The 25,207-nt window shown below is 47.4% G+C and overlaps 1 protein-coding gene across 1 annotated transcript in view; it reads left to right on the top strand.

Annotated features, from left to right (window-relative positions):
• SLCO3A1 (solute carrier organic anion transporter family member 3A1) overlaps positions 1–25,207 on the top strand; it is a 213,351-nt gene that overhangs the window by 135,733 nt on the left and 52,411 nt on the right. The window contains 2 exon segments of the mRNA XM_038420176.2: positions 17,992–18,090; positions 24,616–24,879. Of these exon segments, the coding sequence (XP_038276104.1) occupies positions 17,992–18,090; positions 24,616–24,879 (363 nt within the window).

The raw sequence follows: 25,207 nt of genomic DNA on the forward strand, positions 1-25,207 counted from the left end.
TGCCTTCACACGTTCTTCTATGCTGCCTCCTATGCTTTGAATTCCCTTCTTTCCCTTGTGCACCAAACAACTGGCTGCTCCTCATTCAGCTCCCTCTGCAGCCTTCAAGAGTAACCCACTCAGGTAGGGAGTTTGTCACCCAGCAAAGGGCTTTTTATCCCACTGAGAGATCTGACCATTGTCCCAAGCAGCTGAGCATCCTTGTCTCCAATTGAGCTTAGTGGGAGAGCTCCCCTTAGAAAGTAATCACCATGGGACAGAGATTGTCTCTCCTCTGGGTTCTGTACAGCACTGATCTCACGAATATTGCTCAGTACGGTGTAATATGAGGTCACATTCATTTCCTTGGCAACAGGTTGTGATGTCACACACTGAGTTATGACCAGGCTGCAGGACTGAAGAGGAGAAGCTGGGCTGGGCGGGAGAGATGCTCTTAGGCCACATCTAAACTACGAGGTAGGGGTGTGAGTTCCTGGTTTGTGTACATATGAGATATGTGCGGGGGGAAATGCAACAGAAAGTCTCAAAGCCACTATCAGCTTGAGCTACAGGGCTGAAAATAGCAGTGTAGATGGTCCCACTCGGGCTGGACCTTGGAATCTGAGACCTTCCCCCTTCACCAGGTTTCAGACCCTGAGCTCCAGCCCAAGTAGGAATGTCCACACAGATAGTTTTTAGCCCTGTAGCATGAGCCCTGCAAGCCCGAGTCAGTTGACCCACACTCCGAGACATGCTGCCACAGGGGGGGTTTGCATCATAGACATACCCATCCTTACGCTAGTGCTCCCTGAGCTAGCGTGAATATAAATAGTAGTGTCACTGCGGTAGCGTGGGCAGTGGCAATGGAAGCACAGCTGAGCTGAACCAAGTACATACCCACCAGTTTCAGGCAGATTTGTACTCGGCACAGCTAATCCATGCTGCCACTGCTCCTGCTATTTATACTCATGGTCGCTCGATGAGCGCTAATGCAAGTGTGCATACTCGAGCAGGGGCATCACACCCTTCACTCACAGTAGAGATGTAGCCTCATTCAGATGTGACTGTCTGCAACAGAAACGGGCCTCAGCCTAAACCCTGGCCCAGTTGCGAGCAAGGCCCAGTTGCGAGATGTGAGCAAGGCCCAGTTGCAAGATGTGTTCAGGATCAACACCTGCACCTGCTTATGACTGTGGATTTTACCAATCGGCCCCTGTCTTTACGATGGGCTGAACCACCTACCTTGATCCAAGTGCTTAGGGAATTTGAATTCAGAACCCCGATCCAGGCCTTGTAAAGAATAGGGCCTTTTGCAATGGGCTGAACCAAAATCCCAGCTCTGAGTCCTTGGGCTTGGCTGGGGGTGGAAATCCAGATGGAAATGGTGCAGGTTGAGGCCACATCTAGAAGCCATGGACTCGCTCGGTACAATGCCTTGAATCTGTACAAATGTTCCCTTTGCTCAAGTCTGCTGCAGTGCAACAGGGGCTCTTTAAGGGCCCATGACAATATGGGTTGAGTATATCCCCAGTAATTCCTTCACACGGCCCCACCCCTTCCCCATCCACCACGGAAGCAGGGAATGTGGGACAGGCAGGGTTTTGAGATTATCTGGCATACTCCATATGCAGCCAGTCCCCTTTTGCTGTAACGAACAGCTCGTTCAAGTGCTGGGTAGAAAGCACCCATGCCGGGCAGGCTGGGAAGCTCACCCCCGAGTGTTAATTCTTTGTTCATGCACACCCACATGCATGTGTGCGCCCCCTCCCCTACAATATACACCCACATGCACCCATGCAGCCCCTTCCCCACCATACACACGCACACATGTGCACCCCATCCTCCGCCATACACACACACGCATGCAGCCCTTCCCCCACCATACACATGCATGTAACCCCTCCCCCCACCATACACATGTGCACACATCCACTTGCTGCCCTTGAATGATCTCTTCAGGATCATTCTCAGCAACTAAGAATTTAAACTTTTCCAAATCTGGATGTTTAGGGGGATTTTTTTTTCTCTTCCCTTCAAACCAAAGAAATGAAAAACAAATCTATTATAAGTCAGCGATCGGGCCAGGAGTAGATTCTAGTGCACCCAACACCTCAGTTCCTGTCTTTACCCACCGGACAGCACTCCCATCCATGCTGATAAATAATACATTGGGCCAGGCCCTTGGGCCCAACTGAGCTGAACGCGACAGAACCTGGGGCTAGGAGCTGTGGGGGAAGATGCTTCTAAGCCACCCATTCTGATCCTGGGGCTGAGCAACAGACCCATTGGGATCTCTCCACCAGCCAGGAATCACAGGAGCGCAGGCCACTCCAGCCACACACCCCATCTTGCCCCTCACTCAGTCACGGTGTGTCCCCTATGCCATGGCAGGCAGCTGCACTGGGGCCTGAGGATCTGCCCCATTGAACCTATTTTTTATCTCTCTGTCAATATTTTTTTCAGGAGATATAATGCGTCCACAGTGCGGGCCTCATCCTGCATCCCTGCCAGCCATTAACAGAAGGCTGCAGAATCAGGCTTCTCTCTTAACAACTACCCATGGAGCTGGTTTTCCTGACATCACTGTAGTTGGCAGCTGTAAAATAAAAATGGCGGTAGGTCCTACATGTAAACAAAGCTGTGGTGCAGGCATCCTCTGATTGTTTTAACATGCTTCTTCAGGAAAGCTCAACTATGAGGCAGCAACCTCCAGATTTCAGAGCGGCCCCTTCTTTCTATTGGCTTTTCCAGTTGGATTGACTGAGGCAAAAGGAATTCAGGTGACTGACCAGAGGCCTCCTGGAGGGAGCGGCCCCGCACTCCTGTCAAACGATTCAATATTTTCTCTCCTGCTTCCTTCATCAGTTTGTGGGAATAAAAATGCCCACAATGCAGGGGGGTGCTGTTTAGCCAGAGAGGATTCTGTGAGCTGCTTTCATTCAGCTGCTTTCTGCAGGTGGGGCACTGAGAGGCACTAGGGTTGCCAGGTGTCCGGTTTTCGAATGCAACGCCCGGTTGAAGAGGGATCCTGGAGGCTCTGGTCAGCACCACTGACCAGACCATTAAAAGTCCGGTCGGCAGCACAGCAGAGCTAAGGCAGGCTCCCTGCCTGCCCTGGTTCTGCGCGGCTTCTAGAAGTGGACATCAATTCCCTCCAGTTCCTAGGCAGAGGTGCGGCCACAGGGGCTCCGCATGCTGCCCCTGCCCTGAGCACCGGCTACGCAGCTCCCATTGGCCAGGAACCATGGCCAATGAGAGCTGTGGGGGAAGTGCCTTAGTATGGGTGGCAGAGCCACCTAGCCGCGCCTTCACCTAGGAGCCAGAGGGACATGCCGGCCTCTTCCAGGAGCCGCCTGAGGTAAGTGCTGCCCGGAGCCTGCATCTTGAATCCCCTCCTGCACCCCACCGCCCTGCCCCAGCCCTGAGGCCCCCATACCCCAATTCGCTCCCACAGCCCACGCCCCATCCTGCACCCCAATCTCCTGTCCCAGCCCCATCCTGCACTCTGAACCCCTCAACCCCAGCCCAACAACAGAGCCCACACCCCCAGCCGGAGCCCTTGCCCCCCTCCTGCATCCAAACTCCCTGCCCCAGCCTGGAGCCCCCTCCCACATTTCTGGCCCCATCCCAGAGCTCACACCCCATCCCAGAGCCCCTACCCCTCCCACACCCTATCTCCCTACCCAGCCCGGAGCCCCCTCCCACACTGCAAACACTTTGTTTCTGGCCCCACCCCAGAGCCCTCACCCCCTCCCGCACCCCCAGCCAGTCTGGTGAAAATGAGCAAGGGTGGGGAAGAGTGGATGGAGTGAGTAGGGGCGTGGCCTCAGGGAAGGGGTGGGCCAGCGTTTTTCGTTTTTTTGCAGTCAGAAAGTTGGCAACCCTAAGAGGCACAGGGAGATCCAGTCACTTTCTCTCCTTGGCTCTCAGTACTAGACAGCACAGCTGGTGTCTGGGAGAGCACAGTGCAGGGATCCCTCCTGTCAGCGCTCTGCCCATGTGCTTCATTCTGAGTCAGGCGCAGGTTTCTACACCCTGATTTCCTGGAACAGCAGCATCGTGTCTCTGGATCTCAGCCCATCGGAGCCCAGATCAACCACCGCTCCTTCACAAACCAACACTGGAGCCTCAGTATTGATGCCAGGGACTTGTCTGTCTTGGGGGGGACCCAGTGCAATTCTTATGCGCCCCCCCCCCTTTCTATCCCTAACGTTCTGCTGCTTCACTTTAAGCCAGCTCCGATGCTTTTGCCTGTTAGCCCTAGATGTGTATATCTGGTGGCAGGCTGCTCTTAGATAGAGGATCCTGGGCTCTGAAATTGTACTGCTCTGCCAGTGCTAGGCATCAAGGCAGGACGAAGGCTTTTGCAGAAGGGACGATGATTTTGCTGGGGTGGGTGTACATGGTTTTCAGAAGGGAGAGAGCGTAACCTTCTCAGAGGCAGCGTGACTTAGGCACCTGAGTCACTGTTAAAAATGGGACTTAGGTTCCTAAATCACAAAGGTGCTTTTGAAAAGGTTACTCAGAACTTTTATGGGCCAGTGAGTTGCTTTTGTGCCTCGCCCGGAAGCTGAGTGACGAGAGCTATTCTAAATCTAGGTCCCCTGCCCTTGGTGCTCAGTAGATCCCCACCCTAAGAACTGATTTCTTCTCTCCTCCTCTATGGCTTTATTGCTTATTAAATGCATCCTGTTCGCCTCACACGCAGACTTGAGAGATGCTATATCTGTCCGCTCACATCACCCCTTCCCCATGCAGGCCCCTCCCTTGAACTAGGGTTGCCAATTTTGGATGGACTTATTCCTGGAGGTTTCATCATGACTGATTTTTAAATCCTGGAGACTCCAGGGCAGTGCTGGAAGATTGGCAACCTTATCTTGAACAGGTTTCAGAGTAGCAGCTGTGTTGTTAGTCTCTAAGGTGCCACAAGAACTTCTTTTCTTTTTATCTAGAACAGTTGCCCGGCAGGTGTTATAGGTCTCTGTGTTGGAATATAGGCCCATGTTAGATCTGGGTAAACTATGGTTTTAAATTGAGTTGGGATCTAACATGAACAATAGCCCCAAAGCATGTGACCAGAAAGAATGAGATCATGAGAAAGAAGAGTTGTTGTGTTAAACTTGTAGTGACCGTTCGAAATATTAGTGTTCTCTTATTTAAGGCTGGGATGAAGTAACGGGAATAAAACGCAGTTAATTGGGTACCAGGTGCAGTAAATAACTGGCTATATAAAAAACTGCTTCATCTGGTCTTAGCTAAGGTCCAGTAACTGGCAATGACATTGCTTGTTTGTTCAAGGGTCTAAAAAGTAAACTCTTAAAGGATTCCTTGCTAATCCCTGCCTGATCAAGCTGGAGCCAACCAATATGAGTCTGAGCATCCCAGGGTTTAGCCTGTTTGTAAATACCTTGATCAAATGCTTATAAATGGTTTGTTACTGTTTTGATGTAGTCAATTTGCTTATTATTTAGGCATGGTTAGAGCAGTTGTATAAATAGCATTCAGATTTGATTTAATAAAGAAATTTACAGTTAAATTAGTGTTGTGGTAATAGCCTGCATAAACAATAATAATTCCTAGGCTGTGATAGGGAGCTAGAAATAACAATCAAGATTAGCACTCAATACAGATGCTAACTCAGCAGCACAAACGCCCCGTGACGCAAGGAGCGGTTAAAAATTCTACATGAGGCAAGGAGGTGAATAAGGTGATTTGGCCAAGGCCACTCAGGGACTCGGTGGCAGAGTCTCTAATATGCTAGAGATAATACTTTGCACTTAAGTCTCTTTCCATTAGTAGCTCTCAGAGTACTTTACAAAGGAGGGCAGGATAGTTATCCCAATTTTTCAGATAGGGAAACTGAGGCACAGAGTGACTTGCCCAAAGACACCCAGCAGGCCAGTGACTATAAGAACTTATATGTTTGATCTTGACTTCCTAGGCTACATTGTCTCACTTTAAAAGCCTATCCCAACCCAATTATTCATTTTGGAAACCCTAACAATACATAGTATTTTCCACATTCAGAGCACTGCACAGACATCCATAAATGAATTCTTACACAGCCCCGAAGGGTGGGTCAGTACTATAGTATCTCCAACTCTAAGGGTTCAAAAATCATGAGTCAGGTTCCTAAAAATTGTGGGGGGGGGGGGGGGGTTAAAGAAATCTAACAAACATGGGCTTCTTTTCTTTGCCTCCTGAGCCTTTAGGTGCCCTCGGGTCAGATTGTGATTCCAAGCTCTTTCCTGCAACCACCAGGGCTAAAAACAATGAAAACAGAGATTCTCACCTGATTGCATGCCTCTGGGAGCTGGGGCTTTAAGTAAAATATCAAATATTGTGAGAGTTGGCAATGCTAGTAGTATTAGGCCGGTTTTACAATGGGGAAACTGAGGCATGGGGAAGCAAAGGGACTTGGCAAGACAAGTGTGTGTCAGTGGCAGAGCCAGTTTGAGAACTCAGGACTTAATTCCTAGCCCTTCCAATGACTTGGTCTGATTGCAGAGGTTGGTAGGAACGAGAGGAGATGCATTTTGTTAGAACTATATAGTCCATATGTAAAATCATTAATGAGATTTTGTCAGTCTCTGTGGCTCTCTGCTAGTTCTTGGGATTGCAGGAGCGCCTTCTGGTGGCCAATGTGATACCTGAAAATTCTTAGCTGTTTTTTAAAAAAAAACAGTTAATTTTACTATATGCAGTGTAATGTGCAGTAATTTTACTAGTAGAGAGGAATTTAACACAGAGAGCTGCATGTTCAAATTCCGTTTGGGATTCCCTCTGGATTCTTGCATGAGCATTTATTTTGTTTTCTCTTAGTGTGATCTAAGTGAATCTATGATCTACAATCAATTTTTAAACCAAAAAAATAAGTTGCAAGACTTGATCCAGAACACTGAATGTGTCGAAAATAATAAAGTCAAGGCAGCAAAATCGTCCATCAGGGGAAAGGATTACTGAATAAATGGCAACGCTTAATGGGACACAGTAAGAGCACTCTCTCCCTTGCTCACAAATAAGAAACTAGTTATTGAGAACCCCTAAAATAAACTGTTACTCTGCTTGATCTTAGCCACAAGGATATCACCCTTGCATCTTTTTATACGGCTGCCCTTTTCTATATTGGCTTCTGATGCGCATGTTAAAAGGATGCTGACATCTCAGGGAGACTCACTAAATAAAGACATCTGCTTATGTATTTATATTTCTCCTATGATGCCTCAACATACCTGCTGTGTCACTTCACCTCTCACCCCCCTTGTTAACCTTTCCCTTTCATTGTCTCTTGCCTGGGGCTCATCACCTACATAAGGCCCCAATATACCGCAAAGCTCCTCTTTAAGCACATGGAAAGTTCCTTTGAAGTCAATGGTTAAAGTTAAGCATGTACGTAAGTGCCCTGCTTCATCAGGTCCTAAGCCAGTAACTCTAAATCTTGCAGGGAGCAATATATAAATATATATCCTCCAGGGAGTGGAGTTGCACGTGTGTATAAATATTATACGTTACTCTCTTCAAAAACAGCTCAAGCATTCTGTCTCAGTCATTCACTAAAATAAATTCAACTTTGGGCAGAGACCAAGCCTGGGAAATTTCTGAGTGAGTGAAAATGGGAGATTAGGAATGGAAACTGTTATGTGACCTTAACTAGAGTGCTGGATTCTGAATAGTCGATGATCACATGCACCCATGTATGAAAGCCCTGTGGATAAGAAAATATTGTCACTCTCTTGGCATTTCTCACCTGCTCTCGTACTACGCACCTATCACTCGTCAGGAATGCTGTGAAATATAGCCATCTCTTGCTCTTTTGCTTTGGGCACAACCTGGCTTCCCTCAGCTCCAATCCCCGCTCGGAGGCAGCTGCCAGAGTAGTGAAATGGCAGATGGATCGCTCTGCAAAGCTTTCCAGTAGAGATCACAGCAAAGCTTTCTGGCTTTGCTCTGACATGCTTCACTTCATGTTCATCTCTGCAAGGTGCACTCTTCTCCTTTTGCTGAAGCACCTGCAGTGGAACCTGCATTTAGTGTTTAGCACTAAAGGGTTTTGAAATGAAGGTTCTTGTTCCGTGACCCGTTGCCTTTATCCAGCCCACCACTGTGAACTGGAGCTGCTCTTCTTCACAAGGGATCCCCTCCTGAAAACGAACGTGAAACAGGCTCCCTAGAGAACAAGTATGTTCGTCTGTGTATTTTTCATGTTGGAGTCTTGTTTCCAGCCAGGAGGCATTTCTGCTGTGAGTTACTGTTCCATGTTAACTCACTGCAGGGATTCAGGACAGATGCTTCTCCCACTTCTCACTGCAAACACAGGGGGCTTGAGTTTTCTTTAGTATCTTTTAGCCAGCAGTGTGTAGCAGGGTTTGCCGAAGGATTGCTCTGCTTCACTGCTATGTTGAAATCCATTCATTCAGTGGGATGTTTCCCAGCTCTGTCACTGACCTGCTGTGTGACTTTGGGCAGATCACCTCACCTTCCCTGTGCCTCAGTTTCTCCTTATGTGCAAGGTGGGTAATGATACTTCCTATCACTCCTCCCTTCCCCTCTATACAGTGCTTGGAGAGTTCTAATGAAAAGCCTGATTGAAGTGCTAGGTTTTATTATAATTGACTAGAGCTGGTCAGGAATTTTTTGATGAACTTTTTGCTTGGGAAACACCAATTTGTTAAAACCAAAACTTGTGGAAAAGGACTGATTTTTTTTTAAATAAATTTTTCATTTTGAAAAAAAATTGGAAAAAAGTTTCAAAGAGATCTCATGTTGACATTTTCTAAGCAAAAAAGACCCCTGTTTATTTCTGTTTGAAATGACTTTTGGTTTTACATTTAATGGGGGTGAGGGGGTTAATTAAGATCTTGAAATCAAAATATATGAACCAAATATTTATTTATTTACTTTTTTATTTATTGGATTGTCAGTTACTGAACATTGTCCAGATTATGACTTTTTGTCCTGATTTGGGATAGGAAATCTCAAAAGTTTTCCTGGGATGGGAAAACTAGTTCCTGCCCAGCTCTGTTATTCACCCTTAATAGGAGTCAAATGCTGAAAAAGAGCTGTAGCTCACGAAAGCTTATGCTCAAATAAATGTGTTAGTCTCTAAGGTGCCACAAGTCCTCCTTTTCTTGTTTTCCCCCAGTTGGTTAACCATGAGGCACAACAGGTGACTATCACCTAGGAAAACAGAACGCTGGCTGGAGTGAGTGCAGCTGTCCCAAAGACCAGGAGAGCTGCATTTCCAAGGCAGCATTGTGTCCACCACTGCTCATGCCTATTACTGAGGCAGGGAGGTGATGACACACGGCAGCTGAGCCCAAGCTGGGAGAGAGGAGCCCACACAGAGACAACCAAAGGAAGGAGGCTGAAGCAAGACATACCAGGCCAGTCCTGGGCCCGTTGCAGTCAATGGGAGTTTTGCCACAAATTACAGTGGGGCCAAGATTTGACTCACAGTCTCTCTGCTGCTGAAAACAGATCACAGCCGACTTGGAAGAGTAGTTTTCCATTAGCAGGTTAGCAGGGCCTAGGGGGTCCTTCATGCCCTCCACAGCCGCATGAGACTGATTTCAAAGCAAGAGGCAAACACTGGAAAAGGCCTACAAATGGGGATAGATAGACCAAGCCACAGGATTCAGGATTTTAAAACACCCTCCTTTCCATACTGTACCCCCTTCCCCCAAGTTTGGGACAGGATATAGGGTCAGGCCTATCTCTACTAATAAGTAGCTCCTGCTCCTTGATAGCATTGGGGGCTCTTTGTTGCTGGTGGGTGAGATGGAAGCATTCTTAATGAGTGGGGTCATTAAAGATCACAGAGGAAGGGTGACTGGCAAACTTTAACATGGGTTATTCCACTCCCCTAAATCTGGATACAGTAATCTTCAGCTCCTGTCTCAAACTGTTGTGCATTGTGGCTTGCTCTGTTGAACCTCTGTCATGGTCCACCTATCTTAGGTACTTATATGGCCCCCATCACTGTAGGTATCTGTAATGTATTTGTCCTCACAGCACACCTGTGAAGTATGGCAGAGCTATTATCTCTATTGTACCCCTGGGAAACCGAGGCACAGAGAGACTAAGTGGTCCACCCAAGGTCAAACATGAAACTGAACATTTGTCTCACAAATTTGAGGTGATCACCTTACCCAGTGGACTGTCTTTCCGCTTCACCTCCATGCCAGGTGCAGAACAGCTGTACGTAGCGGCTGTGCTTTGGGAACCTTCAGATGAGTTACATTTTATTTTAAATGATAATACCATACAGAAAGTCCCTGAGCTCATGACACAATTGGTTCCTGAAAATTACGTCTGAAGTCGAAACGTTGTAACTCGATTTTCTCACAGGAACAATGTCGGCTTGAGCATCGCGAAGTCGAAAGCAACATCAGAAAATCCAAACAGGATTTCAGTTTAGAAACGTCGTAAATACTGTTCGTCCTAACTCCAACGTCGTAAAGTCGAGGACTGCCTGTAATATATTGTTAGTACACGGCGAGCGTTAAGATGGGATCCTCTGAAGAGGAACACGGGGAGTGCTTGCTGTAGACTTGATTTTAGGGTAAACTTTAAGGGACGTAAAAAACACAGTTACCTTTGGGGGAAGGAGGGTAATTGCAATTAACCTGGAGGTGAAAGATAATTTAATGTTTCAGCATAAAATGCTTTAAAAGTCCATTCTTTTAGCAGACACTTTAATCCCACAGTGCCCTCTAGTGGTGAAATGTCAGAGTGAAGTTTTCCGGTGTTCAGTTTTACCAGTCTCTCTAATGCTTTATCAGCTTGCCTAACACATTCTTGTTCGCTCCCTGCGTTCGAAAATGGATCTTCTTTCTCACATGCTGATGAGATCTCTGTCTCTGTCCCTTTCTCGGTCACTGCAGTCCCAAACCAAGCTCTGATTCAAGTGGGCCTGCTTACATACCCCTGGAGTCTGACACAACTGAAACTGGGACTTGTCACTGTACAGGAAAACAGCATGAGACAAAACTCAGTCCTTCCTCAGCCCAAACTCCTACTGACTTCAATGACCCCATTGCTGGAGGATTAAGGATTTCAGGGTTTGGCCTCTTGTGACATGCCACGTGTGACTTACCCCAGTGATCCTGCGTTGGCAGCAAACAGCAGCCTTTGAAAGTTCACAGCTCTCCAGAGAGTGCAAAACACTTTGTGGAAATCAGAAGCTGCAATTCGTGGTTACAAAGAAAGGACTGACGCCCTGCTGGGTCTGGAGAACAGGTCAGACCCAAATCACAGCTGATTTAGCCTGCCTTCTGGGCTCCAGCTAACACCACGTGTATTTCATTCTAAGCTGCAGAAAGCTACATATCGCCTGCCCTGGTGATGGCCCTGGAACTTGATGGAAAAGCCTGTCTGCTGACCTAGTACTACCCTTGATCCACATACACAATGCCCACTGGGAGTACTGGGAATTTAGTCTTGGCTTTAGAGTGGCTATTAGGACATTGATGTCTGTGGGAGTCCATCACCACTCTAAGCCGTTCTATTGCCCTGTGTGACCTTATCTCAGGAAGAGAGCAGTCTCTGTAACAATAATATGGGGATGTGTTTGCCTGAGAGCATTGTGCTTCCCAATAGCAAATCATCTGTGTGTGCTCGCTGGGCAAGGGCCAAAAGAGTGCATGTTAGATAAGGTCTCATTCACATGCTGGGGATCACATTAAGTCTATGGGCTAATTCTCACTCTGATTTCCAAGAGCCATCTCCATTGGCTTCAGTGGTGCTATGCCAATTTTCAGCAGGTGAAATTCTGACCCTGTGTTTGCTCATATGTGCCTGTTCTGCCCCCCACCCTCCCTTGCAGCTCTGCACACTTGAGAGCAAGGAGGCAGGGATTTTGAGACTCACTTCTGCTCATTGCAGAGGGCTACCTATGCCTAGTGCTTAACCATAGCTGTTAGGGAGCTTATTCCTTCACCCACTTACTTCCCTGGTCCTTCTCGCATGAACAGAGAGCAACAATACCCGAAGTCCAAAGGTGCAAACAATTCAATGTTTATTGGGGTGAACTTCCAGCAAGCATGATTCCAGTTTCCTTCCTTAGTGTCCCCCTTCCCAGCTATGACACCACAGAGCCTTACCTGTGTCCCTGTTCCCATTCCTGCCCTTAGCTAAACATGATTCAAATTTCCCCACCCCCATTCCCTGTTCCCATTTCCCCCTTTAGCAAAACATGATTCCAATTTCCCTACCCCAATTCCCTGTTCCCATTCCCCCCACACACACACATTTCCTGATTGACTGCAGACTATATAGTAAAACTGAAGTTCTGCTTAGCTATACCTTAACCTACCATTTTACTGAAATTTAACTACCAATCCTAACATATTGTAACATGATTATATAACTAGTTATATCCCACCATCTTAATTAGTTTATACTCAGCAAAGTTAATTATACAGCAGACTGGTACAATCACGGAACCAGACAGAGATTATACAGACAAACAATAGGGAAATGGGGACTACAGTGATAGAACAAACACAGAAATGAGGATTTCACATCCCAGCTATTGATAGGTGAGTTCTTGCCAGACAGGATGCTACCAAACTAAGTTTCCTTTTACATCTTCTAGGCACTTCCCTTTCTCTGGAGGCGATAGGCATTATCAGGACAGGATTGTGTTCCTAACGGCCCAATAGCACCTTATTTCAATGTGACTAGTTTGGAATGTAAAGATGTGACCATTTGCTTCCCAGCTTATGGCTACCTCTGTTGCTTAGCCAAAGGCCTTAGCCTAAGAACAGGGCCTCAGACTGTCACCGTAAGAGAAGCCCTTACACCGGCAGACAGTGATTTTGATTCTTTCTTTTATATCTCTAGAACTAGCAAAGTGGTAAGAATACACCTACATTCTTAGAGTATAGGTCTTTACAGACAGGCCTGAATATCTATATCCTAACAATAGGTGCCCCCGTGTGTAGCCTCTGCTCATACATATACTAGAGTGTAATAGGCTTGCACATGGTATGCTGTGCAAGGATTTCCAGGAGCCAGACCTTATCGTGTGCCTACAGGTATTTAGCAATAACTAAGGCTACGTTTTAGTCACGGGTATTTTTAGTAAAAGTCATGGACGGGTCATGGGCAGTAAACAAAAATTCACAGCCCGTGACCTGTCCATGACTTCTACTATATGTACCATGACCCCTGACTAAAACTTGGGCCCGTGGGCTGTGGGTGCTCTGGAGAGAGTGACAGTCTGGGGGCGACACAGGTAGCCCGGGACCCCCGCTGGTGCTGGGGTGTATGGGTGGGTGGCAGCATGCTGTCCAGGACCTGGTGCTGTGGGGGTGGCCTGGAACCCCCGCTGGCACTGTGGGGGTGGGGGGCTGGCGGTGCTGGCAGGCTCTCTTCCCAGTTCTGACCAGCATGTCACTGCAGCTCCTAGGGAGAGGGAAGGTCAGGGGGGCTCCAGGCACTGCTCCCACCACAAGCATCAGCTCCGCAGCTCCCATTGGCTGGGAACTGCAGCCAATGGGAGCTGCGGGGGCAGTGCTTGCAAGAAGGGACAATGCACAGAGCCCCCTGGCTCCTCTGCCTAGGAGCTACAGGGACATGCTGGCCTCTTCCAGGAAGGCCCCCCCACAGATAAGCACCACCCTATACCCCAACCCCATGACCCAGTCCTGAGGCCTCTCCCACACCCAAACTGCTGCTGGCCCAGTTTTTGGGCACCCCCTGAGCCAGCCACACTGGCCACTGCAAAAGTCACAGAGGTCACAGAAAGTCACAGAATCCATGACTTCCATGACCTCCATGACGGACACGCAGCCTAGCAATAACACATATGGGGCTAATCCGCAATGGATCCCCCAGTCAACAAAACTCTGACTTTGCACACACACACAATTATTATTACTGTCTAGCACTATTATTATGATTAATATTACATAGTGGCATATAAACAAATTATTAGTGCATAACTCTGTGCGTACCCACACACATACAGCAGATCCTTGCCCATTCCCATGTTGACTAGTAAAGCACCTGTGAATTAGTGAACCTTGTGAACTAGCAAAAAAAGTATTCAAACATGCTGATAAAGCCTGAATGCTGCATTTCAAAAAGTGTGCTCCTTTCCTTTCCTTTTGTCAGTTGTAGTTTGTTTTGAATGCTGGGAGAGTTTGAGTAAGTGTACTGTGATGTGTTTGATAAAAGTACCAGTGTCTCTGTCACTTGCGGCTTTTGCTGTAGTGCAGATAGATGAAGGAGATCCTGCCAGCTTTAGTGTAGAGTCTCTTAGTGAGGTTCTCCTGCACGTTCACTGTGCCATAAGCCTGAGTCTGAAATGTGGCAGATGGCAGCGTGGGATCATATCTATCAATCTCCAGCACACAGTCTGAAGTGGGGACTGAATGTGATTTATCTTAGCTCAAGATCAGCATTTCCCATTACGCTGAGTTCAGCCATGATCTTTAGGCTGCAACTTACTCTTTCTCAGTAGGTCTATTTGCAATGTTACCTTTGACTCTGAAAGTGCGTCAAGACAATATTACAAGTGAATCCTCTTAGATAATGAGTAACATCAAGAAGTGTTTTCCCTTTAAAAACCATCCACCCTGTTAACAGCACCAGGCTAGCATGATGCTTTGGACAAATCCAGCCCTAGTACTGCCCATCACCTCTTGCTGTATCTGGAGACGCTCCCTTTCCCTCTCACCCTCCCCACCCCCCATGTCACTGCCACCCATAAACAAATCCACTAGCCCCACAGTGCTCCAGGGGCCAGTAGAGAGTTGATCTGCTTATTTTTAGAAACCTCTGTGGTCTTCATCCAGCCTCTCCCTCCCCCATAGCACCAGCTTCCTTCATGCATTTTTACACTGATGGCAAGAGCCCTTCTCTTCTGCAGCTCTCACCCCCTGCAACAATCTTCCCTGGACCCCATTCTCTGAGAGAGATCCCACCCCCTCAGTGTCTGAGCCATGAAGTGGCTCACAACAGCATTGTGTCGGAGCACCTGGCAGACATTAGTGAACGTACCCTTTCCTCACCAATGTGAAGTAAAGGAGGAGTATCCTCATTTTACAGAGGGGGAAGAGGGTCACAAAGAGATTAAAACTTGGACTGTCAAAGGAGGCCACGTGATTTAGGAGCTCAAGTCCCATCACCCTTTCATAGGATTTAGGCACACACCGGGCTTTTGAAATTCCTACCGTAAGTGACTTACCCAAGATCACACCATAGTTTGCACTGGAGAGAGGAATCGAATCCCGATCTCCCAGCCTAGTGTTTTAACCACAAGGCCACCATCTCTCCTTCGCATCATTTACAAAAATCTCAGAAACCCGCTTTTTTCTCCCGGCCTCTCCCTTTCTCTCTCCCCTTATTGGTCTTGATTTCGGGGCCAGTATCGGTGAGCTCCGTTTGCGCGTGAGACGCTGGAGGGGATAATGGTTGCTCCGTGGCATCAGTTATTAAAGCCAAGCCGCGCACTTGAAGGAGCTAACGCATGCACAGAACTAAGGCAAAGTTATTTCTGGCCAGGCAAACTCTTTCTTGTTGCCCAGCCAGGCTTTCATTAGGGCACGTGGCTTTATTTCAGGAGACTTGGTGTTCAGTCACAGGTATTAACAGGCCACTGCTTTTCTCCAGCTCTTCTCTCTGCCCCCTGCAGTAAAGATCATTTCTCCGGTTGCTGAGAATTGCGCTAGGAGAAAATGCTTCGGGATGAAATCTTGTTTCGGGTTAAAGGGCTGGGAGGCTGTGATTAACCAGTGTGTTACCAATCCGCCGAGATGTCAGGGCAGCGGCAGACAGCTTCTCTGGATGGCTTTGCAGAGGGGACAAGGGATGCATCCCACTGCCAAACTGAAGTGTGAGTTCGACATACAGAGCGAAAGCAGAGGCAGGGTGGTGGGGGGAGAAATGTCCCAGCTGGGACTCAGATAGCTCCTTGCAGGCCCCACCGCCCCCAGGCTGGAATGAGCCCCATTCAGCTCCTCTGATGTCAAGACAACACCCCCTTCACCCACCCCCAGGAACAGTGTGATGCTGGGGCACCTCAGTGGAGTGGCAGGATGGGAGCTGCAACTGTAAGGGAGTATTTCAACAGCTGAAAAGGCATGTTTACACCATATATTATAGCAGCTCAGTGTGTCAGGGATAGCCTGGCCCCAGGTGCTGAAAGAATCCAGGCCTGTCTGGTAAATGGATGGTATTTAACCTGACTGGACACAGGTGAGGATTTCCCTGATGGAATCTGCCCTGGGAGAAGAGTTGTGTCTGCTGTAGCTTGTGCTCATAGCAAGGCAAGTGACCCTACCAATTGAGACCTCGGCACATCTGGCCACTAAGCTATTTGCTGCACTTGCTGTGAAAATCAGGGTCCAGACACCCCAACAGAAGAACAGGGGGTCTGAACCCCAAAGAATAAGCAATTGAATTAACTTATTGTATACAATGTTGTTGTGCATAAAAATATATTGAGTAAGGTCTCTTATGAAAGCTTGTAATGTTCTGAGCTTGATGGTCATTATGAGATATGTATACAAACTGCCGTCATGAGTTCATGTATTTGTCTGTATGTATAAAACTGTAATGTACTCCTAATTTGTGCTACAGCATTCAGCTCCACCTCCTGACGGGGCAGTGGGCAGTCAGCCAGGGAGGGGCTGCCTCCCCAACCAGATGAGACTAGCTCCAAGCACCTAGGAGAAGACAAATGGTGGGCCATTACAGTGAATGGGAAGACATTGAGACACCCCGGCTATCAAGTCAAGAGGGAACTTCTCTTGCTCTCAGTGACCCTGCGAGAGAGAGACAGAGAGATAACTGCAAACCCTTTTAAAAGAGAAGGGTTTTGAAGTGAAATCTAGTCAGAAACTGAGGGACAGCATCTAGGCTGGAAGCTGTCTGGGAAACACTGATCGTCCTTGCAGTTAGGAGGTATGCTGGAGTAACCCACACACATTGTGGGTGTGGTGTTCTGTCCCATCTAAGTGGCACCAAGACCACTTAGAAAGAGAGTTAATGAGTCTGCTCTACAGCCTTAGCTAACAGGCAGTTGGCTTTTAGCTCATGTGGTAGAGGCTCATACACTAAGCTCAAACCAGATCCTGCCCACTGATGAGCAGCGTCTGTCAGCGTTATACTGGGACACTGTTCAAAAGTAATAGGTACCTTGTATTACAACAGGGGTTTCATCTAATTTAAAGTGTAAAGCCTGAGGTTCCATTATGATGTTTATTTTCTGTGTAACTTGCATGTGTTTGCTTTCCCTCATGATTTCATCTTTGGCTCTGGGAGTTTTCTGCTTAATAAGCTTTTTTTTTTTCATTTTTATCCCAAGCAGGTCACTGTATGCAAACTGTATGGAGTGTGCATGTCCGAGCAGGCTGGGGGCTGGGAGTTGGTTTCATATCTTGGGGGGGTGACGAACCAGAGTATCTGTTAATTAAGAACTCGGCGTGGACAGGTTTGGGGAGACTCGGGACTGGAAGGGCTTGGGGTCACCAGCAAAGTATAACTAGGCTGAGGAAGCCAGGATAAGACTTTGTGCTTGTGGACGGGCTACTGGTGTCAGGGCTGTGAACCAAAGATACCCAGCATAAAGGCACCCAAGATTACAGGGCAGGAGGTGAGAGAAAACCTTCCTGGCCTGGGTGGTCCCTAAAATGTCTCACTTACAAACCATTGCTTCAGGTGTACAGAAATCCTTCCTCGCATTCAGCCCCACCCATCCCTCTCCTCTGAGGAGCTGGGGCAGCACAGAGAGCGTTATGGGGGAGCCCTTGTGTTCAAAGCTTGTATCCAACCGGCATGACATCTCCATGCTCTACAACAGTGTTTCTCAAACTGGAGGGGGTCACAGCCTGAAATATTTTCAAAGAGCGCCCAGCAAAAAAAGTTTGAGAGCCCCTGTTCTACAGTATTCTTTGGAAGCAAATCTTGACTCGATGTCAGTAGAGCCTGGATTTGGCCCAATGTGTGGTGAACGATCTGTGCCTAGTGTTTAATTTCCTTGTGTTGTTTTCTGCTTCTTTGCAGGGATCTTGTTTACAATGCTGGTATTTGGACCAGCCTGTGGATTTATCTTGGGCTCCTTCTGTACCAAAATCTATGTGGACGCTGTCTTCATTGACACAAGTAAGGCGAATTGTTTCTGAGTTGCTGTTAAAGAGCATTAATGATGTAGTGGGACTAAGATGTTGAGATTCACTCATAAAGCCCCCTCTCATTTTTCAGAGTAGCAGCCGTGTTAGTCTGTATTCGCAAAAAGAAAAGGAGTACTTGTGGCACCTTAGAGACTAACAAATTTATTTGAGCATAAGCTTTCGTGAGCTACAGCTCACTTCATCGGATGCATTCATCGGATGAAGTGAGCTGTAGCTCACGAAAGCTTATGCTCAAATAAATTTGTTAGTCTCTAAGGTGCCACAAGTACTCCCCCTCTCATTGCGTCTCTTAGGCTCATGAGCATAACAAGGCAGGAGGAGATCCTTTTGAGAGAGACTCAGCTGCTAGGTGGGATTCAAAGCCTTTCGCCCCAATTCCAGTGGAGAAGAGGTTGGAAGTGGCTGGAAGTTGTTCCCATCTGGGATGGTTTGGAATCTTATGTTAAATGAGGCTGAGGGGATCACAGCCCCTTTCTTAGTAGACAGACATTGCATCGAGATGCCACCATCACAACTGGTGCTAGCTAGCTCCCATGCATGCAGCCTCCACCAAGGGACTGGGGACAGTATAGGCCATGGAGAACGAATTCCCCATTTTGCCACTACAGGAAGTCTTTGCAGCCTAGCGTAGAGGCATATCAATAAGAAAGCTTCTGATGCTGTCTTTGCGCTACCTCTCTTGGTGATAGTTGCTATGTGACTCTCCTCCCTCAGCCCTACTCTTTAGTTTTTCACAATTAATGATATTCTAAATGTCACTCTCTCTTGATCTGTCTTTCTCTCTCCTCTTCTATTATTAGAGATATTATTCCTTTTGTCAGTAGAGTCCAGTTACACTGTACATTAGCCCAGCACACCTCTGAAAAGGGAAGAGGAAAGAAACAATAGGGTGATAGATAATAAAAATGTTCATGGTCTAAGACAGGGAATTCAGATAATTTATTATTTAGACCCTGATCTTGTAAAGACTTAAGCATACACTTAATTTTATACCTGGGAGTCATTCCATTGAAGCCAATGCAATAACTTCAGTCAATGGGCCTACTTGTGAGTGGAAAGCAAGCTCATAAATAAGACTTTTTGAACTGAACTTTTAAAGTGCCCTTGATAGAAACTTGGTATTAATTATGGGGGTAAAGCTCTCACAAAAGCAAATAATAATTCCTGCCAGGATGCTGATAAAACTTAGCAACAGAAAAATGTCTTAATTAGAGCGGTTAAAAATATTTTTAAATTAGGTGACGTTTTTTGTGAAAAATGTTTGTGGATTTGAAAATTTCCAAATTTTTGATGAAATGATTCAAAATGGAAACGTTTCCATTTGGTTTGTTCTTTTTTGCCATTGGAAAATGGAATGGGGTTATGAACAGGGGAGGAAAAGCCTGAAAAATACATATCAGAAATTTCCAAGTTCACTTGAAATGATCGCTTTTCATTTGAATCGTTTCATCAAAAAATTGCACTGAGGTTTAGAATGAAATGAAAATGTTTCATTTTGTTTGAAACTTTTTTATTGGAAAAGAATTCCCATTTTTGTGACAAAGCCTACCAGTAATAATACTCTCACTTTATTCCATTCGGCAAAGATAAAACTTCAGGGGAGGTAGGTCAGGGACTCCGAGTTGTTATCTCCATGTGACCAATGGGGAAAAAGAGGCACTGGGATGGGTCATTTGCCCTGTGTTTCCCTGTAAGACAGAATTGGGGAGGAGACCAAGGAGTCTTGATTCCCCACTTTCCCGCCATTCCACAAACTCAGACTATTAGGAAAGTCAGGTGCTGGTCCCTGACAGAGGCTGGATCCTAGTTAGATCAGTAGTCTGATCTATGTGGCAGCTCTTATGTGTAAGTATCAAAACGTTTTCAAGTAACTTCTATGTCCTGCTCAAATTTTTGTAGGTGGATGGGTACATTATTATTTAAAAAGAAAAGGAGTACTTGTGGCACCTTAGAGACTAACAAATGTATTAGAGCATAAGCTTTCGTGAGCTACAGCTCACTTCATCGGTATGCATCCGATGAAGTGAGCTGTAGCTCACGAAAGCTTATGCTCTAATAAATTTGTTAGTCTCTAAGGTGCCACAAGTCCTCCTTTTCTTTTTGCGAATACAGACTAACACGGCTGCTACTCTGAAACCTATTATTATTTAAGAAGCAGAACCCTTTGTTCATTGCCAATATCATCCCTTTGCCAGCAGAGGGTGCTATAAACCAACCGATCCTCTCCTCTGCTTTCCTGACTGCTTGGTTAGATTACAAAGCTGGAGCTTCTCCCTTTTGTAGAACTTTTCTCCGCCTTGTTCAAAGGCCTTTGCCTATGTCTCCCCTCCAATAGGCTCTATCAGCGTCTCTCATCTTTCTTCAGGGGTGTTGTCCCCTTTGGAAAGGTGCTGCACTTCTTTGACATCGCAACACATCATAACACCATAAATACGGTATTTTGTATGTCCCATGAGGCTGCCTTGCAGGGCTTGGAACAGGCCTCTGCAAATTGGCTCAAAGGTGCGGAGCAGCCACTGTGTCTTGTTCTGTCATACACAAGGGGCATGTACAAATTCATCTGAAAACCAGACACTCACTGGCTTTCTTTGTGCTGCTTGCCCACCTGTAAATATAACTTACTCTGACTGCCCAGCATCCCTGCCAGGGGGCTCCTTGTTCAAACTTTGAGTGGGCCCATTTAATCCATTGATTTCAGTGGAGTTAAAACAAGGATGAATTTGGCCCTATAATAATAATACCTAGCTTTTATATCAGTAGATCTCAAAGCACTTTACAAAGGAGGTCAGTAGCCTCAGCTCCATTTTACAGATGGGGAAACTGAGGCACAGAGAGGGGGAGGGGGCTTGCCTATGGTCACCCAGCAGGCCAGTGGAAGAAACAGGAATTAGAACCTAGGTTAGCTGAGTCCTAGTTCAGTGCTCTGCCCACTAAGACACACTGCCTCATAAACAGAGTAGGCCTCCTTTAAGCATGCACACATCAGACTATTGAGTCTAAACCACTCCAGAGTGTACATGGTCACATTTACTGCTGAACAATAAAATCAAATGTGGCCTGTTCCTAGTACCACTATGGTACTGCTGACGAGGGCATTGGACCATGAACTTCGGGAAACGCAGCGGGATGGGATGGGATGGCTCAGTCGATGATCAGGGGCATAGAGAACTTTCTAGATCTGGCCTGGGTGGTTGGCGATGGCCTGTTATTGTCAGCTGAGGGTTGTTCGGAGGTCCGCTGGGTGGAAACCAAACTGGCAGCCTGAGTCTATTTTCAGATGGATGAGAGTGTCCACACCCCAGCTGGACCTGCAGTCTCAGCGCAGAGGCCAGGAAATGGATGGTCCAGGAGACTGAGCTGCGCTCTTATCCCCAGGCCAGTTCTCAGGCTCAGGGACAGAGCAGTGAGGGGGAGAGATTGTGGCTCCACTGCCCATACTGCACCTGTCTGGGGAATATACAGAAGGCCTGGCTGTCAATCTGGCACCATTCCCAGGAGCTAAAGAAATGCATCTCAGAGGGGGGGAAATAATGGGCACAAATTCAATCCCTCAAAAATGAAAATATTTTCGAGCTGTACAGTATTTTCCCCGGGACTGAAGTGTCTCCTTCCCTCTTCGCTTGAGAGACAACTTGATTACTTCACGTCAGACGCAGCTTTTCAGATTGACTATAACGGAAAACACACAGAGGAGATTGTTATTCGAGCCGCACACGCTCGCAAACCCCCACCAAGAATGAGCTCCCAGGAGGGGAGGCACACATTGGCCTTGCTTTCCCAACAGATCTCTTCAGTCAGAGGACACAATGTTATGGTTTCTGTCTGAAAGAGAAGTTCTCATCTGCCACAGATTTTATCCCCCAGAATGACTCTCATGATTTACAGATGGGCTTTTTTCTGTGTGCTGATTGATTGCCGGGGGTGGGGAGCGTTACAGACCGGGAGCCAAGACATCCCATCCTGGTCTAATAATCTCACTCGGGAAACGGGTTGCAGCCATGGCCTTCATTTGAAGCCAGACCTATTGCTGACTTGGAATAACAGGGGAAACTGAGGAGCAAGGCAAAAAGGCTCCCACGCATGCTCAGCAGAGTGTGTTCATCATTCCCCTGCACTCAGCTGGACAGCCACGCTAAGCACATTCAGTGTGAGTCAGGTATGGGGTGGTCTCATATGCTCACCAGAGCAAGAATCTCTCCAGAGAGGCTGTCCCACCAAGGCACCAACGGATATGGGTGGCTGAGGGACCTGCTCAGAGAAACGCATTCCAGGGACTCAGAAATTACTGAGTGATATCCAGCCCAGCCTCACTAATTCACATAGGCACGTGGGAGACCGGGTGCCATGGAATTGAATTTGGGCAGTGAGTGAGCGAATGCCAGAGGGGTGCAAGGCCAATGCATCACTAAATGTGCTTTATTCATCCATTTAATTATGATTTGTTATGAGAGCACAGAGGGGCTCCACCTGAGATCAGCCCTATTGCGGTAGGAGCTGTACAAACACAGCGAGAGCCAGTCCCTGCCATGCATAGTTTACATTCTAAATAGACGAAACAGGCAGGAGATGGGAGGGGAAACAGAGCCACAAGGAGATGAAGTGAGTTGGCCAAGATCCCTCAGTAGGTCAGTGACAGAGCCTCAGAAACAGTACCCAGATCTCCTGACTCTCAGCCCAGGGCTCTATCCATTGGACTACGCTATCCCTCATCTTTTGCCAATTGCCCTTCAATTTTCATTGCTTATGATGGTACCTAGATTCACAGATTTTTTTAAAGGCCAGAAGGGACCATTGTGATCATCATGAACACAGGCCTGAGAACTTCCCCCAAAATAATTCCCAGAGCAGATCTTTTAGAAAAAAATCCAATCTTGATTTAAAAATTGTCAGTGATGGAGAATCCACCATGCCCCTTGGTAAATTGTCCCAATATTTAATTACTCTCACCTTTAAAAATTGATGCCTTATTTCCATTCTGAATTTGTCTAGCTTCAACTTCCAGCCACTGTATCATGTTAGACCTTTCTCTGATACATCAGTAAGTGCATGAGAGTGTAGGTTGTAACACGACAACTGATTGAACCACTTGCTCAGGAAGTCTTTTGCTGAGAGCTGGGGACCAAACAAGTATGGCGTGGATAACAGGGTGTGCAGTGGAGTTGGGTTCACAGTCTGATCATAATGACCGGCAGGAGCAGCTGAATTGGGGGCAGAGAGGGATAGAATGCCCACAATGGAAATGTTGGGGGACTGATGTATGTCCCCCCCAAAAAAGTTTTCTGCCCCCCACAATGTCTTGCTGAGGTGAGAGGGGAACCCGGCTATGTTTCTACCTCTGCAATGCAGACGTTGTGAGGGTGGGACCAGGAGGAGGGCCTGGAGCAAGCCTCTCAGCACACAAGACCAGGCTGGCTGCTGGGGAGTAGGTAGGGTCAGCGCTCCTCTCCCTGCCCTGCGGCCACCAGGATTCCTGTGGAGACACCTGGCCTGAGGGAGGGATGGGAGCATGGATGGCAACTGCTGGGGAGGGGTGGGGGTCAGGGGACCAGCACTGGGCAAGGGGGATTGGCACACAGGATGCCAGAGGGGAAGCACAGAGTGCTGGGCACCGGCTGCAAAGGAACTGCCTTAGGAATGGCAATAGGAACTGTCTTCTGAGCCTGGAGCCAGCCCCTCTCCTCCCCTCCTTTCCCCCCACAGCCAAGATTCCCCCTCCTATCCCTCTCAGTGAGCCGCCACCCCACCACCACCAGCAACAGGTCTCTTCACTCGAGGAGGAAAGGGATAACTTTTGGGAATGCAAAAGCGCAAGGGAGGTTCCTTCCCAGTTGCTTTTCATGGTGTTTCCTTTCTTTTCCCTCCTTGTGTGCCTCCAAGACTTGGAGTCCATCACTTTGTATCTCCCATGCCGGACACATGTGAAATCTGAAAGTGATCATGACCCTACAATGAAAACTCTGCTGAGCAGGGAGCTTGTTTCCTGTCTGTTTGGGCAGCACCCAGTGCCTACAAATAACAGTAGCATGAGTAGGGGCGTGTAACTGGGGAGGGATGAGTGATCTTGGGGCAGTGTCAGGGAGCAGATCGCTGTTCAGATCCCATTACCACTAATAGATAACAGTCACTTCAACTAGCTGTTTCCAGTCTGCAAGCTTGTGTCACGCAGAAAAGCCAAGTGGCCTTTCTGAGTTTCAGAAGCATTCAGCCCTCAGTCCTATGATCCAGATCCCTCCATCCGTCTTCATCAGTAATAATATTAACTCACAGTTCTATGACCTAGAAGTCCCAGTCAGGATCAAGACCCCATTCTGCTAGGTGTTGTACAAGCCAAAGTGCCAGGTTCCTTGCCCCAAGCAGTTTCTCTCTGTGTCTGTTTTATACATAGATAGCTACTCAATGGGGATATCCTGGGGTTGACTTTAGCCCTCTGGGTCTTTAACCCTTTGTGTCTCTCTCCTTCCATTGGAATCACTGATGTGTGGCTTTGCCGTTGCAGGTAAACTGGATATCACCCCCGATGACCCTCGGTGGATCGGCGCATGGTGGGCAGGCTTCTTGCTGTGTGGTGCCTTACTTTTCTTCTCGTCCCTCTTGATGTTTGGATTCCCGCAGTCCCTGTCCCCCAGGGTGGAGCACTCAGTGGAGAGCGAGCAAGCCATGCTCCCCGAACGGGACTACGAGAGGCCCAAGCCAAGCAATGGGATCCTGCAGCACTCGCTTGAAGGGGAGGATAGTGCCTCCTGCCTCCAGCAGCTGAGAGGTGACAAACTCCCCTGCAACTCATTGCGTTTCTACGGCAGGTTCATAGGTCATTAGATTCATAATTTGGCTCTGATTTTGGCTACCCCACCCCAAAAAAACCCTGTTGGAATTTCTCTCCCTCACTTTTACTTATCCCTGATGGTGCACTCATTTTAATGGGAGACATTGTTCCACTTGAAAGGCTTTGGTTTAAGCTACAAGATGTGGAAATCCAGAGAAAGCCATTAGGGTTCATCAAAAATGGGGCTAAGGGAGGGAGGGGGGAGAATGGAGGGAATACAACAATGGACGACAGAAGTTCTCCAAGACACTTTGTGAGTTTCTAC

This window comes from Dermochelys coriacea, chromosome 10 (assembly GCF_009764565.3).
Source record: "Dermochelys coriacea isolate rDerCor1 chromosome 10, rDerCor1.pri.v4, whole genome shotgun sequence".
Taxonomy (NCBI): domain Eukaryota; kingdom Metazoa; phylum Chordata; order Testudines; family Dermochelyidae; genus Dermochelys; species Dermochelys coriacea.